Raw genomic sequence first — 18642 nt, 5'->3', positions numbered from 1 at the left:
ACGCTGATAAAATGTTTTCTCTGTTTTTCCATATTGTTGCAACAGTAGACTTTCCAAGTGCTAATTCCTTACAAATGTCACTCTGTTTTACTCCACTTTTTATTTTGTTCATAATGTCGTACTTTTCATTTAGTGAAAAAGCTTTGCGTTTTTGTTTTACCATTCTAAAACGATTTAGATACATAACGCGGAAAAAAACAAGTCATTGGCTGTCTCTCGCTCTCACTAATATAAACTCCCCAGGATTGGTGTCGCTGAGCTTGGAAGTTCGTTATAAACGGAAAGTGAATATACAACTAACCTAAAAAGTGATCGTTATATCCGGAAGTTCGTTATAACCAGTAAAAAATACGTTGGTCTTTATGGACGACGTTTCAATTAAAGGATAAAAGTTCGTTTTAACGGAAAGTTCACTATAAGCGGACTTTACTGTACTTCTTTGTTCTACTAAATTGCATAAAAAAAATTTACTATCAATAAAATTGAACAGTAAATAATTTCAGTCAAAAACTGCTTTTAATCACTCTGCATTTTTTTATAAAAATTCGAAACCGGTTAAAACCGGTTTTCTAAAATGCCGATTTTTGTATAAACTCTAAAGACGATTTTCAAATGAGGAAAACGGAAAACGTTGTATATTCTGAGCTCTTCGGTCGTGTTTAATAAAATGAGATTTAAATCAGTGCGTAAAAGAAAAATAACACCTTCCAACTAGAATAGATTTTTTCCACCCTTTGGTTGTTGACCTCGTAACCAGCCAGGATAATAAATAAAAGGAGACAATGACAAATCATGTAAATAAGCCGAATGTGCGACATTGCGTGCTCGTGTCATGATCACGAAATTTAATGCCGTTGTGGCATATTGTACGTGATGCATGACGCTGATTGTGTTTCCAAGTGGACGTGGTGGCAGGGTAACTTTTTCGCCCTTTTCTACTACAGAGGAATTTATTTTCAGACCAAACATTCGCAGATAACGAACACAATATAAAATTAATGAACGCAAATGAGTTAGTTAAATTAAAGCATGCACACCGTGTACGTGCGACAATTAATTCGCATTTGGTCCATTAATTTCCCCAGTATCGGAATGGAAAACAAAATAAACACTATAATGAAGCATCTGAAAAGATAAACCCGATATCTTTTCCAGGGGCATGTCACCAGGATATTCTTTTCGGGGCGTTAAAGTAAACTAATGGATCTACGAGCGCTTTGTGATGATATGAACTTGGCTGCAAATCTATTAGACAACTGTCATCTAACAAGAGACTTTGGGGATGGGAAACGTATTTTTATTGCTTTTAAGCGTGTTTTCATTGTTGCCCTAAAAGAGCGTCTTGTTCCATTCTCCGATGTCTGGAATTCGAGGCATTTTTGCTTTGGCGCAGAAATTTCAACTAATCTTTTCCAAACCGGACGCGAACGCAATAAAACGATACTTGTTAAAAACATACCTAGAAGCTGTTCTTTCAAAGTAAAAATGTGTTGGAAATCCAGACAGAATTTAGAAAACTTGAAATAACTTACGATATGCGATATGATTATACTTTTAGTTGGCTTTTTTGCGAAACAAATCTTTTATGAAGAATGCAAAGTTCAGGAAAACTTATTTAAATATACAAGCTGGGACTAAAGAAAATCGACAAAGCTAGGGGATTTTTCATGTTTTGCCTCCATTGAATAATTTTTTTCCAGGCGTTTTGCAAGGACGAAGGACAAGTGGCTTACATCTTCAGAGGTGGTTTGCTCGGCGCAGCAACAACGTAAAAACTTGAGAAACTCACCAGTTTCAAGCAAGCAAGTTAAAATTGCAAACAATTAAGGTTTTTCAGTTAGTGTGTAACTGAACTAGTAGTTTTTCTCACTCGCAAATTTATGTCTATTGTGCATTTCTATTGCAGTTTTGGCCTAAAACATTTTCAGAAAGAGAACTTTTCTTCGGAACCTTTCTTCGGAAACATATTCCTGCTTATTGGACTGTATAGCGACACAAGTTTTAAATAGACTTAAACTTCTACATTAGTATAAATTCAGGAATTCCGATTTCCAAAATGTAACTTGTTGTTTTTTGTAACTAGAATTGAGAATGAAAGTTAATTTTGAGCCTACACACAGTTTACGACAAAAGAAGGTCCTCAGTTTCCCTAAAATGAGTGTTTCAGTGAATGATATTGTCGGCTCAAGATCGTGATCATTTGAAAAACGATAAAATCAACTTACATTTTTAATAATTTTGGGCCTCAAAAATATTCCGTGTCTTTCAATGATCTGGTAGCATTTTCCGCTCTTTTGCTTTAGAAATGGTATATCGTTTGAGGAAAAATATAAATCAAGTACCTAGTCCTACTTTTTCTGATCAAAAATCGACTTTTTCCATAACTGTTTTTGACCTAACAAACTTTTCCTCAGCTAGGTTTGAGGCAAAAATATACAAGATATTGTCGGTTAAAGATCAAAATTGTTTCCCATTATCATGTTAAATATAAACTTTTACAATTTTTGTTCAGTCTTGGTTAGAATTACGGTTCTGTGCTCTGGGACACTGAACGAGTGTCTATCAATTGAATTTGTTCCTTTTTCTAACAACTTTGCTGTTTTCCATACCTTCACATTAAAAATTATTATTAATCCTCCTGGTAGCATGACCATAATCATCCACTTTATTGTAAAAAAGTATGGTAACTTTTCAAAAGCTGTGGACAAAAACAGCGAAATTTACGGCGACGAATTGGCCATTTTCGATACGGAAAAACTCATAAGCCGAAAAATACCGAAAGCCTCATCAACACCCCAGGTAATTTATCTTGTGAGACAATCCGCATAACTCGGACTAAAAAATTCATATCTCGAAAAGTTTTAACACACGATGTGTTTCTAATTAGGTGTTGGAAAAAGGTAACCGCTTTCGATCTTAAGAATTTTTCGCACGTCCACCCAAACACAGTGGGTCAACCATCAAATGAATCAGATACAAGCTCATTTCATAACTGTTAATGATAAGTGGATGTATTTATTTATAACGAACTGGAGCCTTCGAATTGATGGAAAATGTGGTCTATAGACAGTTCAAATTGAGCAAGTTGACGAATACTATTAAAATCTTGTTACATTGAGGGTTTTTTTGATAAATGCTACTATTTGATTGGATAAATGAACTATTTTACGAGATGATATTCTCACAAAGAGTTAAGAGATGGTAATGAACAAAGCAAAGAATTATTTTTATTAGATATAAGAACAGATAATCTGAAGAAACTGAACCGAAGGAATAAAAATGTGCATTCATTTTCCAAGTCCAACAATACTGTAAAAAAACTGTGTTTAGCTTTGTGTGACTTTCAAAATTTTGTGCTCCATTTTTCTCGTTTGTGTGGTATTATATTGTATTTGTATTTGTATACACGTTTTCCAAAAGAAAACCTTCTGCGTTTGAGATTTTTAATTGTTTGGAACTTTTGCATTTTACGTTTTTTACACAGAACGCTTTGAAATGTATAATCAGATCTCGTCAAAGAGAGAAAAACTTTACTCAAAATTAGTCCGAAAATATTTGACGAAATAACATTTTAAACACATAAAAAAATTCTTTCAAAATCAGGATTCGTTTTGAGGACAACGAACGATGAATAATGAACTTATGCTTCCTTTGCTGCAAAATCAAGATCAAATAAATGGCAGGAAAATATCCTAGCATAAGCAGATTTTGAGTTCCAAGTTTTAATTATTTCTCCATTTATTTCGTTCAAACTGCTGGATTTTTCAATTCTAGTGCTGGAAAATGATACAGCGTTTGCTTAAATGGCTGTTGAATCGTTAACGGTTAAAACAGTTGGCAATATAAATAGAACGTCCAGTTAAAAATAGAAATAAAAAATATTATTGAACGCAAAAAGTCATAAAAATCGCAATTTCAAAACCAATAGCGATCTGAAGAATCACCGATGATGACTGGAAAGAATTGGAAGCAATTTCCATGGTTCACGATTTAAAAACCCGGAAAACTGTTCAAATGATGTTTCGACCGGTCGTGAAACTTTTTATGGTCTGACTTCGACTACCTAATGATCTTACAGAAGAAAAATTTGACTAATGTATCGGATATGCATATACAAAAACGTAAAAATCACATTTAAAAAACTGGCAGTTTAAAATGAGATTTGGAGCCACTGTGTGAATACACGGTCTTAGTCTAAGTTTTTTGACATCGCACGAGGAATCGCAATGACCCTTTAACGCTGTAACTACCTTTATTAAGGCCTTAAAAATGGTGGTTTTTGTGCTCGCTGTAGAAGACCAGTCTACTTGTGTGCAGGAAAGGAATCGCTCTTGATTCGGTGCTTCTGCCCGGCTTGTCGGTATTTTACTGTCCTTTTTTGTATCTAGGATGTCGCTGGAACAAAAACCAGACACATTAAATTGCATTATTTATAACTTTCTCTTCAGAATGGCACATGGTACGATGAACCGTAAGTTGTGTGTTGTCAGCTTGCAACGGCCACGGATTCTGAGCAAATACATAAACTGCACTGTTCGTACCATTGAGGTACCAATCCGGCGAAAAAACCCTTGTCATAAACACCGCATTATAGTTAGTCGTCTGGTGATCACAGCTCGAAAAACAGCTGCGGATCCTATTACAAAACACGTCCATAACCATAGTTCAAGCAGTTTTCTTCGGATTATTCCCAAGTTTCGTGTTTACACGCTTGCCATTTGAATATCTCTACATCATCAGCATATTCTCATGAATTAATAACGCAAAGACTCTATAAGAAACGAAATCTTATGGGACTATTTCACAGAGTGTTACATGCGAAAGGAGATTTGATATTCCGCTGATGGTCTAAACGATATGGGGTAATAGATGGGGGTATAACGCAAAACGTAGAGAGAAAAAGTGCGTGGGACGAATTCGAATGCCGTTTTGGTTTTCTGCCTTTGCATATGTAGATTGAGTATGCGTTTTGTAAATCTACAAAACGTGTTTTGGGCGTCAATTTTTCAACGTATAAACATGTTCCTTTTAACGTCGCAAGTTATGTTAGCACTTTATAATGTCTGGAATTGGTGATTTTTGTTCGCGATCAAACCCCTCTATTATAGTTGCCAACGATTATTGATTTATGGATTTGTTTATGTCAGTAGGTGCACATTTGAACATGTGCTGAACTAAGTAGGTGCAGTTTAAAGTGTGGTAGCACTTTTTGATTATTGCTACAACGGTAGTAATCAATGCAGGAGAAAATGGGAGCCACTTTTTAACTCCAAAATTCACCAAAAAAATGTAGTGAAAATTTAACTTTCTCAATACAAATATTCCATTTGCCCACAGTTTTACATGGTCGTTTCTCGATCATTTTTGCCTGCTTTCTGTCTATCACTTGTAAACTCCTTTTTGAGTGAGACACTTCTCAACATATTTGCATTTTCAGACAACACAATGTAGTGTATTAAATTAATAAGTGCGTCCATCGAAACAAATAAACGTTTCGAATAATGACTTGGCGGCTCTTCTTCGAGCAAACCGCCATCAATTATGTATTGTTCCCGACCCAAACGCATTCTCACCTACGTCTATAACTTGGCATAATACGTATTGAATTGACGGTTCGTGTCCACGAACATATTCTGCGTCACATTAAAAATGATAACAGTAATTTTATGGGTTGATCCGCCCACCGACCAGAACAAGGGGTGTGGACATTTTTTGTATGCTAATTTCGCTTTCAAAACGCGTCAATCGAGGGTGTTACCACGGCAAGACGTTCGCAATGCTCGTTTGTACATGTCGAACGTTATCGATTTGTTTCCGAGCTGGAAAAAGTTTGGGAACTGGAACAGGACCAGAGTTCGGGATGTTGCAAAAAAACTTCTCTTGCCACTTGCATCAGCAAAAGAAGAGAATTGGTCAAATACAATACTCTTAAAACTAGAAATGGTAAAGAAAATTAAATATTTTTACCTCAAATCGTCAAACTAATATGAATTAAAATATGCTTCTCAAAGTCAATAGAGAACAGTGAAAATGAGATTCTACAGATAATTTGCCTCACTGCTCATAAATCTGAGCTATACGGATGAAATATCATATTGCAAAACACTGCGTGTTTAGGAAGTTGATGTATATTTGCAGGATCTTCTTATATAAAATGCCACTTACCAAACACTATCCATTCTTTCATATTCTAACAGCAGATTTCTGCCCGATTACTTACATTCACCCTTCTAAGTTGGAAGAATTTATCAAGCCAAATCGAGGTTCACCAATCACAATATTCTGTGAGTTTCGGGTGCAGTTTTTAAAGCGAACAATTGTGTATTTAAAACAATAAACATTTCAACAAAGAAAAAATGATAATAACGAAAATGAAAAAGACACACAAAGTTCTAGCGATTTGCTTTAACGAAACAAATCAATTTATTTCTTTCCAAAGAGTGAAGCTTGTGATAAAAATGTGAACATTGCAAGCCAAACCCATTTAGTTAATGACCTGTGGTTAATCTCTTTGAAGAAACTTAATTATTTTGACGGTAGATAGTTTAGAAAATTATTTACGAACTCGCCAGTTTTAATAAGAAGATTTGTCACGGAACCGACACACCTTTAGGAACCCTATTCTTCATCCACCTGTCCATTGAGACCCGACCTATGACTATTCGACTTTCTGCACCGTCAGTTTACCATTCCTAATTAATATTTGAAACACTGAGTATAATTTATTACCGGCGACCATTAACGAGTTTGTCGCTTTATAATTAATATTGGCTTTATTGAATTAATGACATAGTCGTAAGCTAATGAGTTTCTTTTTCTTTGTTTTCTCAAGGGAAGTGTCGATCTTTTTCCTCGCTTGAACATATTATTATTATTATGTCTATGGTTTTTCTTTTGTGTGAGTGAAAAAGCGGGCAGCGTTAATACGCCAGCTATTAAACATAGCTCGGACTCTTTTTAACTGCATAATTTAAATGCTTGGAGGTTAAATGCAACAGATTAATTCACTGTACGATGATGATTTATCATGTTGCGTTCTTGATGATGCGGGGAATGTATATTTTAGTTTTATGAAAAATGCGGAATGTAACAAGTACCGTCAACGCGTACCGAGATTAATAAGATTGAGATGATTCTTGGTAGTTAATCGCTTATTTCATTTAGGTACTTTGCATGCAAGTAGTTTCTAGAGGGTGATTTCGCTTCCTCTTTACAGTGGGAACATCCAAGCAAAGCATGAGAAAATTGACTTTTTAGATTAAGGACGTAGAATAGATCATTGAAATTTTGAACTTTAGCTGACCATCTTGTATATAAAAAAAGCCACAAAGGTATCCAGACATCATAATTTCGAACAATAAAGTGTTACTGTTAGGTTTTATCTGAGAAACTTACCGACTTTTGTGGTTAACCAATTGATCTTGTTTGTGTTTTTTCTAATTGTAATTTCTACTAATTTCTAGTACTTAATTCGTTTCTCGCATCATTTGCAACTTATGTTCCATGTAGTCTTCAATATTGAAAATGCTCAATGCTAAAAATCAGTTCATTTCCATTAATAAACAGTTTATGGTTACCAAAGTTAGCCACAAAAGTATTAAAGCGATCGCTTTATTAATTCATTAAAGAGTTGTAAACAAGGGATGATTTTCGGAATTATTTTCCGAATAATAAACCGGGATAATAAGAAATTTGGGAGACTTTCTTAATTTCGCCTAAGGAATTTAATAAGGCAAAGTCTTAGCACTTAGCCAGCCGATGGCATGCAATGAATAAGGGATTAGAGCGGATGAAATATCGAGGAAAAACGATGGCGGAAAGCTAATTTTTATTGAACGAAATTGGCAGCCGCACCAGTTTTCTTGAGTTAGATCATGTATTTTTTTAGTTTACTTCCTTAATGCTGGCATATTTAATTGGCTGTAGCCAATGCCTGAAAAAATATTTTCTCTAATAATGGCTCAAAAAAAATCGTCTGCTTGCCACTACTTGTCTAGCTGATAACTTTTCCATCCCTTTTTTGCTCACTAAATCGACTCATTCCCAAACGAATATCTAGTTAATCGCATGCCAAAGGGATAAATGCACGAACTTTTCTTTATTACATTCCCAGACCAAAATTAAAGATGTCTTTCACAGCCATTAGCAAAGCTTCTGATTAGGGAGTTTCGCCGTTGAATCGAAAAGCAATTAACGGTATTAATAAAGGACTAATGAGAATAAGAGAATCGAATCTTTGCAGTATTACTGGTTAACAGACGTTGACTTTTAAAACGTTTGCTAGAATTAAGCGAATATATTGAAATTTAAAAATGTTCGTAAACCTCAGTTTCGAGCATTGTCTCAGCCATTTCGAGCAAGGTACGACATTAATCGAAATTTAATCCGGTGTTATATATTCTAGATAAACATTCCCCCGAAATCGCTTAAAGCAGTTCAGACTAAGTTGGCGATCAATCAGTTGCTTTGGCTCTAGCTTCGCGCCTTGCTCGAAMTGATAAGGAAGCGATAATGAATTGGCAGCTTTCAAACAAACTCAATSCATGAATTTTAAAGCGACTCTAGTGCATGAGAAGACGCTTGCCAGGCATAAAGTGGAATTATCAAACGGTTAATTAAATGTATTATTTTCGGGGTKATTAGCTTCTAGAGCTAACTGTGTCGAGATTAAAATCTGATTATTTAACTTGGCCCTAAAGTACTGGCTTTTCTTAAAATATATTTTTTGATAGTTTGAGTTAGGCCTGGGTAGGACACTGTGTTGAAATGCGCTTTTGAGTTGATGCCGCTGTGAGTTGGTTAGCTATAATTCATCGCCGCGCCTAAGCTCAAATTGCACTTGTGGTGGAATAATTATTGAAATCAGAAGTTTTAATAGACATTTTTAATTATCTGAAATTTCGTTGGTTTCTATTATTGTTCGGAAATTGAGAAAAAAATCAATTTTTGGGTGATTTCCTCTCGCATTTTTGTTCATTCAATATTTTTAGAAGAACAAAATTAATTCGGCTATTAATTTTAGTTTTGGAGTTGTACATTAAACACTGCAGCTGAATGAAATTCAGACGTTTTTCGTTTAGTTGTTGTTGAGAATATCCAGTTTGCTATCGACGGTGGACGAAATCGGTCTATACCCCTTTATGTCATGTAAATTGCGTTCTTAGACGCGAAATATGGAATCATTGTGGCCCTTATGGCGAGTGCGGTAGTTTGTAAAAGTGTAGTGCACTTTTTGAAGATTAACGGGTAGAAATTTGAGGATGGAGCCCCAGCTCGCAGAAAGCTGGTAATAATGACCTCTAATCTATAATTATTTTTGCTTAAACTATGTTTAGTTTTCTGACGAGCAACTGAAATTTTATGGGTTCATATTTCATTCTCCTTACTCTGCTGATTTCATATAACTTTGGCTTTAGACATATTTTCTGCGATACTAAACACATTTTCTTCTTTCTTTCCAGGTGGTACGATGCAGCTTTCGGTAAGTTTGCCATTAGTTACTTTGCCCATGGTTGCTATGAACATGTAGAAATGTTAGTCTCATATTCATCAACTCACTAGTAGCGTTGATTTGGTATCGATTGAGCTATTGATTCCTTCGTAGTTATTTTTAAACTTTGGGAATATTTTGGGCGCCTTTGTATTTTTATATCAACTTGATCTGAAGCTTTTCGCTAAAGAACCGCTTCAGATATGAAAATTAGGGTTCCAATATTCAATACCATTAGTATCAGTATACTGATAGTGTGGATTTGGTTCCGATTAAACCATTGATTCTTTCACAAGAAATTTTTAAAGTGGGGGAATTATTTAGACGGCTTTGAATTTGTACATCAAGCTCATCTGAAACTTGTCTCCAAAGAACCGTTTCCTATATGCAAATATGCGTTCCATTTTATGTTTTTTGTAAAAAAATTCAAGAGTTTTAGTTTTGCCTTTTTTATTGCAAAATCGACAAAGACATGACGCCGCTTTTCTTGACGTTGCTCAATAATCATTTGAGCCACAGAGTTCGTTTTTAAATCATTCGATAAAGAATTGCTAATTCGTTTCAGTTATAACAACGTGCGTGAATAAATTTTGGTAGATTTATCACAAAATGTTACACGACATTTGAATATCAGACATTTAAGTGCAAGTTTGGGCCGTAATTTCATTTAAAAAACCATCTTCTACAGAAGTCTTCGCCAATCAACATTTACGAAGCGGCGCGCAAAATTCATGATTTTATGTGATTTGAATGAATTCATAATTGTTAAACGTTAATAAAAAACGTCTGTTCCGAAGCTTCTATTAGACCCTCATTTTTACCTGTATACTTATGCTACTTATGTTTTTGAGTTTAGTTTAATTTTCCGCACTATGTCTATTCGAAAAAGCGCACCGAAACACTAAGTTATGTAAGGAACTTTTTATTAGCCATAAAACCGGCAATTTTCTGCCTCGTATTTTCCTATCTGATGTGTATATGGGACTCATTAAATCTACAGGAAATATCATTTGCTAAGTTTGTCATAAAAGCAAAGTGAATATATTCTTTGGAACTTTACGGATGAAACAGCAAAGATATCGGCAACAAACTGAAATGTTTTAAGAATGTAGTTCCAGCAAATTATGAAAAAAATTGACGGGAAAATTGAATATTAACATAATTTGAGAACAGTAGACATACATTTTCAACATAAGTCTTTGGAGAAAATTGTAGAAGTTGCTTGAAGAAACGCGGTTAATTTGTGTGATCTTAAGTGTGAAAACTATAGTCTCTATTACTTTTTGTGAAATATTTCGCATGTTTATTTCGTATTCCTGCATTTCAATTTTAATCTGTAAAAAACACATTACTACAAAACAGATGTTCATATAAGTGTTTGAGTGCTTTTATTGATAATCTTCAGTTCAGAGAACATAGAAATCAAGGACGTCTATTAATATGTGCAAGTCAAAGTACATTTTTCAGCATAAAAAAACACTCAATTCTCATATAGCGGCTTCGATAAAATGTGTAAAATACAATACTGAAATTCTGATAAAAAAAATCCTTAAACACACACTTCACAAAGATCGCAGACAATGTCAATTACAATGAATTGGAGAAAGTTAATTTGTTTTTGTCCCCTAAAACTTTTTATTTATAGCTCGAATAAAAAAGGTTTAGAGATTTGAGAAAACATGTCTTTTTCGAATTTTTTAAATTTAAATGTGCTAATGTTCTCTAATTTTGTTTTATTTTTCAAGTAGAATTGAACATATTTTGGTATCCGACAGTTTCATTAATATTTTCCTAAGTGGGACACAATATTTTGGAACCCAAACAAAAGCAACTATTTCCGATCCACAAACGTACATTTAACCTTTCTACTTAACTAACTTATTTCCAAATGTCACTGTTTTCCTATTTATTATCAGATTGGTACTAATTAGCGGGAAAATCTAATAAAAATCGTTAGCATTCAATACCCTCAGGGGGAGCTGTACAATTATTCCCGTTAATTGACTCGATCATGATATTGTTGAACTTCCAGTCGAAACACCCTTCTTCCGCACATAACACGTAAATAGGTACAGCCGAATCTAAAGTAGTTCCCTTGATGTTCTCTAAAGTTAAATCGACTATTGGAACATTGTTCTTTGGATAGGGCGGTGAGGTTGAATTTGGAGCGTCCCGATAGTTTTCTTGAATATTCACACCATAGTGTTCCACGCCTTCGAATTGGATGTTACTGTATGTGATATTGCGTATTAATCCTGGACCGCCATCCACATGGGTTTTTATATGAATAGCCTGCCAACCGCCGCTTAGAAACGAGTTTCTGATCGTCACATTCTCAAGAGTGTTCTGCTCCAAGGAATCAGTGGTAAATCCGACTGAGATACTTAAGCCATGACCGTGATAGCAAGTCATGTTGTCCACCAACATATTTGCACCTAAATTTTCCAGAAAACCAAGAGTTTTAAATACTTAAATTTCCCAAAACGTATTGATTACCGCATCTTAGAGCCACACAGTCATCTTGGTTGAAAACGTATGAGTTTCTAATGGCAATGTTGGTGCCATTCCAAACATCAAAACCATCAGTGTTCCACGCTCTGGGCGTCTTATGAAGATAATGTTAAAATTGACTTTTAGGGAAATTTTTCTTGAAACTAACCCCATCACCGGCCTCACTATCGATAATCCAGTCAGCAAGTTGAACATTGGAAGAATCGGACAAAATGGCACAGTGCATAGGCGGATTCAAAATGTGCATCTTGACCATAATGGAATTGTGCAACTGCATGACGAAGAAAAACGGTTTTGGGCTTCCAAATTCCCCAACATCATCCCAGTAGAGTTGACCTTGTCCATCCAAAATAACATCTGGATTGCATCCAAAAACAGTAGAGAAATTTTCGAATGAACGGGAAAAGTGATTTACCGTCTTCACTAAAAATAATAGCATTGCTAGCATTAATAGCAACCAGAGGACCCTCCCATTCGGCATGACCAAATGTGATATTGCCGGCGAAAACCACCGTCGTGTAATCTCTTAGATTAAGCTCCATAATTTGTCCTCCAGGTACCTCAAAACTTCCCATAATTATAACACTGCATTCCTCAATGGCGAACGGTATATCAGCAAAATCAGTTACTGTGCATCCTAAAATAACGTTTTTCAATAAATTCCTGGACAATTTACCTTCAACTGGTTGTGCCTTCTTTGATTTCGCCCCTTGGCTTTAGGTCACTCCAGCCAAAAACTTGCTGTAGAAACAGAACCGCAAACCACAAGGAAATATTCCAGACACTCATTTTTTAACTCCACTTTGAGTCGATTGCACATAATGCAGATCGGCTGATCATGTTCAGCTTATATTTGATGCGTGAGTGACGCACAATAATACCAAATGCTTATGTTTTCGACCAAAATAGTCGACGGAATCTACCGATGAGAGGCTTTTGCATTCCTCCAAGTGCCACTTAATTTTATTTTGGTAGGACAAATTAATGACAAACTCGACAACTAAGAAACTTCATCTCTAATTATCAGAAACAATTATCGTTGTTCGTTAAAGGCTTTTCAGTTTAAATAGGCGTTAAGCCGGCAATTTTGCAAACTAATAGACATAATAATACGTGAATTCCATCGAAACAACTGTATGATTGTTATTTATTCAAATCGATGTGCACATACATTCGGAGTTTATTAACGTGTAAATAGGCCATCGGATTGCAGTGCGTTTGATGTTCCCGTTATAAAAAATAATCTGGAAACATGGACTCTGAAAGCGTCCGATGGAAAATGTAATACTTTAAAATATAGATACTAGGTGTTTGAAATGAATGAAATGATCGGGATCATAGAATGTGAAGGTAGGAATCAATCGTCTAACGAAGAATCTAGAAAGTTTCTGAAGGCTTTTTATATAATGTGTTGAAAATGTGCAAGCACCCATTAAAAGTGGAGTCGGGTAGAATGTTTCCTATCTGGAACGGTTGGTTGCATTGCATGTTCCTCGTTCTCCTCACAATATAAATCAGTATTAATAATTTACATTTTGCATCGCGCTGCCTAGGAAATAGCTGTGTCCCCTTTCGGTTGTCGCCATATTATTTATTATATAAAATATTATTAGCGGTTTAGCATCTAATTTAGATAAATCCTCGCAGTTAGCTAATTGAGTTGTTCGTGCACGGTCGGTTTTTGCGTGTCCGAACATACTAATCAGCTTTATCTGATTTTTGCCTGTAACGCAAAGAACACAATCTGCATCTGTCGTATAACTGGAAGTGGCGCTTTCTAAATTACTTTCTACCACGTCAGCCACGAAAATGTCTTGATTAGACTGCAAAGTGTTATGCGGCAAAAGTACAGCGTGTACTTCAATCTGCCTAAATGCAATTGCTATAGACATGCACCTGATTCTATGACTAAATTTCGCAGTCTAGTGCAGATTTGCGCTTTTTTTCGCCAAGGTTGAACTTGCCAGTTGAGAATGTTGGAATTTGGTGCACAATTGTTGGGGTTTGCATATTTGGGACTTATTGAGCTGAAAAAGAGCTTATAAAGTACATAGTAGTAGAAGAGATGATAAGCACTTTGGTGCGGAAGTTCGAATTTGCTGTTGACAGCAGTGCTTGAACTGGATTAAACTACGTTTGTTTGTCCATGGCGATAATGCGCCTGAAAATAATGAACTTCTGCCATTTAGGGAAATACTTAGTTTTTAAACATATTTTGAAGATTCTCTTTAAAAGTCTTTAAATACAGATCAAAACAGCAAAACTTCAATTTCTATCTCGGGTTGCAATTAGCAATTGATGCCCAGCTTTAGCCGTTGATCTTCAGAAAAGTGAGCTCAAAATTCCTGTCAACAAGACGGGTGCTGATATACGGGATGTTTCTATATAAGCATATTTTGGAAAACGCGAAATAAACACGCGTAAAACACCACAACAATGCTCGTAGCAATATAGCAGATGCTGTTTTTCTGAGCAATTTTAAATGTGGACCTGAAAATGATCGATTTTAAACAACTGCAGACTCTCCTATAAAAAATCGCAACTTCTAATCTGGAGCAATCAGCGATTTTAAATTTCTGCTGTCAGAAGAAGCCGCTTTACTCTTAAAACCTCTGCAACTTTGATCCAAGTCATATTAGATGCAGTTTTTTGCGCTGGGATGAAAATAAACGGTTTTAAGCAACTGCAGACTCTCAAATAAAAAATCGCAACTTCTAATCTGGCTCAAGTAGCAATTGAAAATGTTGACAGACGATAGAAAACACTTCACTCTAAAAACCATGAAACTTTCAATCAAATCGCATAAGATTCTCTTCTTTGCGCGGTTTTCAAAAATTGGTTCCAATAAACGATTTAAGCAACTGCAGACTTTCCAATCAAAAATCGTAACTTCTAATCTGAATCAAGTAGCAATTTGAAATTTCTACAAGCGATAGAAAACACTTCACTCTGAATGCCATGAAACTTTCAAAAAAATCGCTAAGTAGGGCTGAAAATAAACAATCTTAAGCAACTGCCGACTCTCCAATAAAAAACCGCAACTTCTAATCTGGATGAAGTAGCAATTTCAAATTTCTACAGACGACTTTCAACTAAATCGCATCAGACGATGTTTGTTTGAACGCTTTTAAATGTTGACCTGAAAATGAACGTTTTTAAGCAACTGTAGACTCGCAAATAAAAAAAATAAAAAATATATGCAAATAAAAAATTTCTACCGACGATCAAAAAGACTTTACTCCAAAAACCATGAAACTTTTTACCAAATCGCATGAGATTCTGTTCTTTGCGCGTTGTCTAAATATTGGGCTGAAAATAAACGATTTTAAACAACTGCATCCAATAAAAAATCGCAACTTCTAATCTGGACCAAGTAGCAATCTTAAATTTCTGCAGTAGGAAGACGATACTTTACTCTAAAAACTCTGAAACTTTCATCCAAATCATATTAGATGCAGGTTTTTACGCGGTCTGTAAATGTTGGGTTGAAAATAAACGGTTTTAAGCAACTGCAGAATCTCAAATGAAAAATCGCAACTTCTAATTTGGATGAAGTAGCAATTTGAAATTCCTTCAGGCGATAGAAAATAGTTTACTCTAAAAACCATGAAACTTTCAACCAAATGGCATGAGATTCTGTTCTTTGCCCGTTTTTCAAATGTTGGGCTGAAAATGAACGATTTTAAGCAACTGCAGACTTTCCAATAAAAAATCGCAACTTCTAATCTGAATGAAGTAGTAATTTAAAATTTCTCCAGACGATAGAAAATACTTTACACTAATCACTCGCAAACTTTCAACCAAATCGCATCTGGCAATGTTTTTCTGCGCGCTTTAAAATGATGAACGTTTTTAAACATCTGCAGACTCTCTAATAAAAAATCGGAACATCTAATCTGGATCAAGTAGCGAATGGAACTAACCATAACTCAATAAAAACTGTTAAAAACAAGTAAATGTATAAAATCCTTTATTAATTATAAAAGCTATTCCTTTTCAGCTCATGCTCCTTCTAACTGTATTCACTTTTGGCTATTCCGAAGAGTCAAGGTTCAACAATTTTTTAAAGCCCATGAACCATTTCAATGGTCTTTCGCAGCTTTTTTTTACTTTCGGATGGAGGGAAAACTTCCCAATTTTTCAAAACACATGGATATATTTTAAAAGAAATCAATTTTTCTTTGCGAAAGAAGACTACTTAATCCCTAAATTCGGTTGGTCAGTTCCATTCATTGAAATGTTCAAGATTGTCTCTCCTAGTTGTTTGCCTCCTTAACCAACGGCTAAAGAAAGTTGGTGAAAACTGCTAAATAGATTTTTGAAGACATCGATTAGGTAATAAGCAACGAATATGTTTCGTTGCTTAAATATTTTATGATTTATTGGACGTAAAAAATGCCAAAGATGTAACAATGTAAACTGTTTCCTTTCAGGTCAAGGTTTTTCCATTTTTCCAACTTCAATCAGTTTTCTTAATGTTTGCTCATTCGGAAGAGTCAAAACTCTAGAATTTTTAAAAGCCCATAGTTTTTTGGAGTTTCTTACTTTTAGAGGTTCTTACGAGGCCAAACTCTCCAATTCCTGAAAACATATCCATATATTCTAAATAGTTGTAATAATTTTTTAGAAAGTAGTGTTTTTTTTTATTTATTTTTTTGGAAAAGAGGATTAATTTCTAAAGTCATGCACGAAATTTTAAATGGTTAAAATGATGAATCAATGAAAAAATCTAGACCGAGCAAATATAATAATTGAAATAGTTTTAAAATAAATACATTTTGAGTGCTGCTGGTCGTGTCGATTTGAGGTTTTTTTTAATGTGATTTCTGGAAGTATAAAATAGTTGGTTTCTTAATTGCAATTACATTTCCATATTTTATGACTCCTTCCTTTCTATCCTACCCGCGAGCAATCGTATAATGAGACACTCGGAAGGCGCCCTTTGTACGAATTTAACATTTTTATCGATGTACAAAGACGCCTTGAGAAATGAAATTGGGAATAGTTAAGTCAAGTTAAGGTTCTCATTTTATTTGAGAATTTGCTCCCTTTACTTATAAGATCGATCAAATGAATCCTTAGGTGAAAAATTTTGAACTTGGAATTCAAAAATTGAGTTGAATGCGTTTCTGAGTGTGTGCAAGATTTTTTCGGATAGCAAACAACGGAGTTGTTGAGTTAAAGTCTGAGTCAAATGCCTAAAACTATTAAAACTCTTCCCGTCAAAATAGCGTTTCTTCAATTTTTTTTCCAAATCGACTTGAAGATTTTTTTAAAATACAGCTTTCCATCGATCAGCCGCTGTGTTAGGAAGCCAATTTTTCTAAAAAAAAGTCGGATGAAACTGCCATTGTTTTGAATTACATTCTTCAACTAGAGTTACGGTCTATCAATCTGGGGTTGGTTGGCATTAAAAGCGTGTTAAATTTAAATATGAAAACTGTGTAAATCAGACCTCATCCCAAAGGCAATTTCTCTCACTAAATCCGGTACGGGCGCAATAATGTTTCCCGGATAATGTATGTGCAGAAGCCTTGGAGAACATAAACAGAATAGCTAAGCACCACTTTGCTCTGGCCTAATATTGTTACCTTCGTCTAGCTTAGTTGCTAATAAATATCTAAACACGTGCGGCAGCCAGAATATACCGTCGTCTCTAGGAGACACAAACTGAGTTAAAATATGCGTTAACGATGCAATTTATTGGGTGAAGCAGATTTGATGTTGAGGATTTTTCCGAAACAAGCAAACTTTGGAATCCGCGAAATCCAAAGTTTTGATTCTCCTGAGAGTCGTATTCTCCAGCGACGTCACAAGCGGTCCTACGGATTAAGGAATATCTCGGGGGGATTAACCCCCCTCTTGTGTGACTGGGGCGGATACGGGGGGGCCATCCTGGCAGTTTCATCAGCCGGATTCCAGGCAGAAAGTCGATATAAAAGTCGACGTGACGAAACTCACAATACGAGATTTGTTGCGCGACCTAAACTATGATAGAATTAGTGGGAAGCGCTGGAATATTTCATCTGTCACTTACCGCATAATGCCAAAGAGAGGGTGAATTTACATGCCAGGGTAACCTGCAAGTGGGGAGTCGGAGACTTCTGATGTTCAGAAACAGGAGACGTAGGGAGTGATCAATTTTCTTAGATTTCTTTACAAAAACCTCGCCAATGCAGTTTAATGGAAAATGGGATTTGCATTCCTCGCTTGCTTGCAATGAAGGAATGTGGAATTCGATGTATTTTGAACAGATTCAAATTTTTCGAAAAATCGATTTTCACCCCTTATGAATTTCTCTGTCCAAAATCAAAATTTTCCTTGCTTATTTTATGAGTTTGATGTATTCCTTTCGACCTAAGAATTGGAATGCCCAGCCACTTGAATTCCTTGCTTCCTTGCGATGAAATAATGTTCAAATCGACGAATTTGGATTTTTTTCATATTTTTAGAAAAAATCGACCTCAAAGATTTCGAAAATTTCAGTAAAAACCTAAATTTCATATGCGTGTTTTTTGAGCTCAATGGATTGTTTCTGACCTTAGGTGCTTTTCGCTATGCATATAATGAATAAGGTGTTCGAGTCGATTTGGAGCAAAAACCGAAACAGACCAAAGATATAAATTTTGTCGAATTTGAAA

At 35.3% G+C, this 18642-nt stretch overlaps 1 protein-coding gene across 1 annotated transcript; it reads right to left on the bottom strand.

Annotated features, from left to right (window-relative positions):
- Nucleotides 1-10863: 10863 nt before the first annotated feature.
- On the bottom strand, nt 10864-12877 carry LOC109539166 (polygalacturonase-like). The gene is made up of 5 exons (XM_048660497.1): nt 12694-12877; nt 12417-12638; nt 12150-12358; nt 11987-12095; nt 10864-11925 (listed from the first exon to the last, which is right to left on the bottom strand). The coding sequence occupies exons 1-5, from the start codon at nt 12788-12790 to the stop codon at nt 11444-11446; spliced, it is 1119 nt and encodes a 372-aa protein (XP_048516454.1). The 5' UTR covers nt 12791-12877; the 3' UTR covers nt 10864-11443.
- Nucleotides 12878-18642: the final 5765 nt, after the last annotated feature.

The sequence above is a fragment of the Dendroctonus ponderosae genome, unplaced genomic scaffold (assembly GCF_020466585.1).
Source record: "Dendroctonus ponderosae isolate FM_Combo_2020 unplaced genomic scaffold, Dpon_F_20191213v2 Dpon_F_20191213_1, whole genome shotgun sequence".
Taxonomy (NCBI): Eukaryota; Metazoa; Arthropoda; class Insecta; order Coleoptera; family Curculionidae; genus Dendroctonus; species Dendroctonus ponderosae.
Note: the sequence above shows the minus strand (reverse complement) of the source record. Positions and strands in the feature narration are given on the sequence as shown.

Excerpts from the sequence above, each read along its gene's own strand:
- LOC109539166 (XM_048660497.1), bottom strand. The coding sequence starts at position 12,790 with ATGAGTGTCTGGAATATTTCCTTGTGGTTTGCGGTTCTGTTTCTACAG. Across the intron at positions 12,639-12,693 it reads AAGGGGCGAAATCAAAGAAG|GATGCACAGTAACTGATTTT; the intron begins GCACAACCAGTT and ends ACGTTATTTTAG. Across the intron at positions 12,359-12,416 it reads TATTATTTTTAGTGAAGACG|ATGTTATTTTGGATGGACAA; the intron begins GTAAATCACTTT and ends GATGCAATCCAG.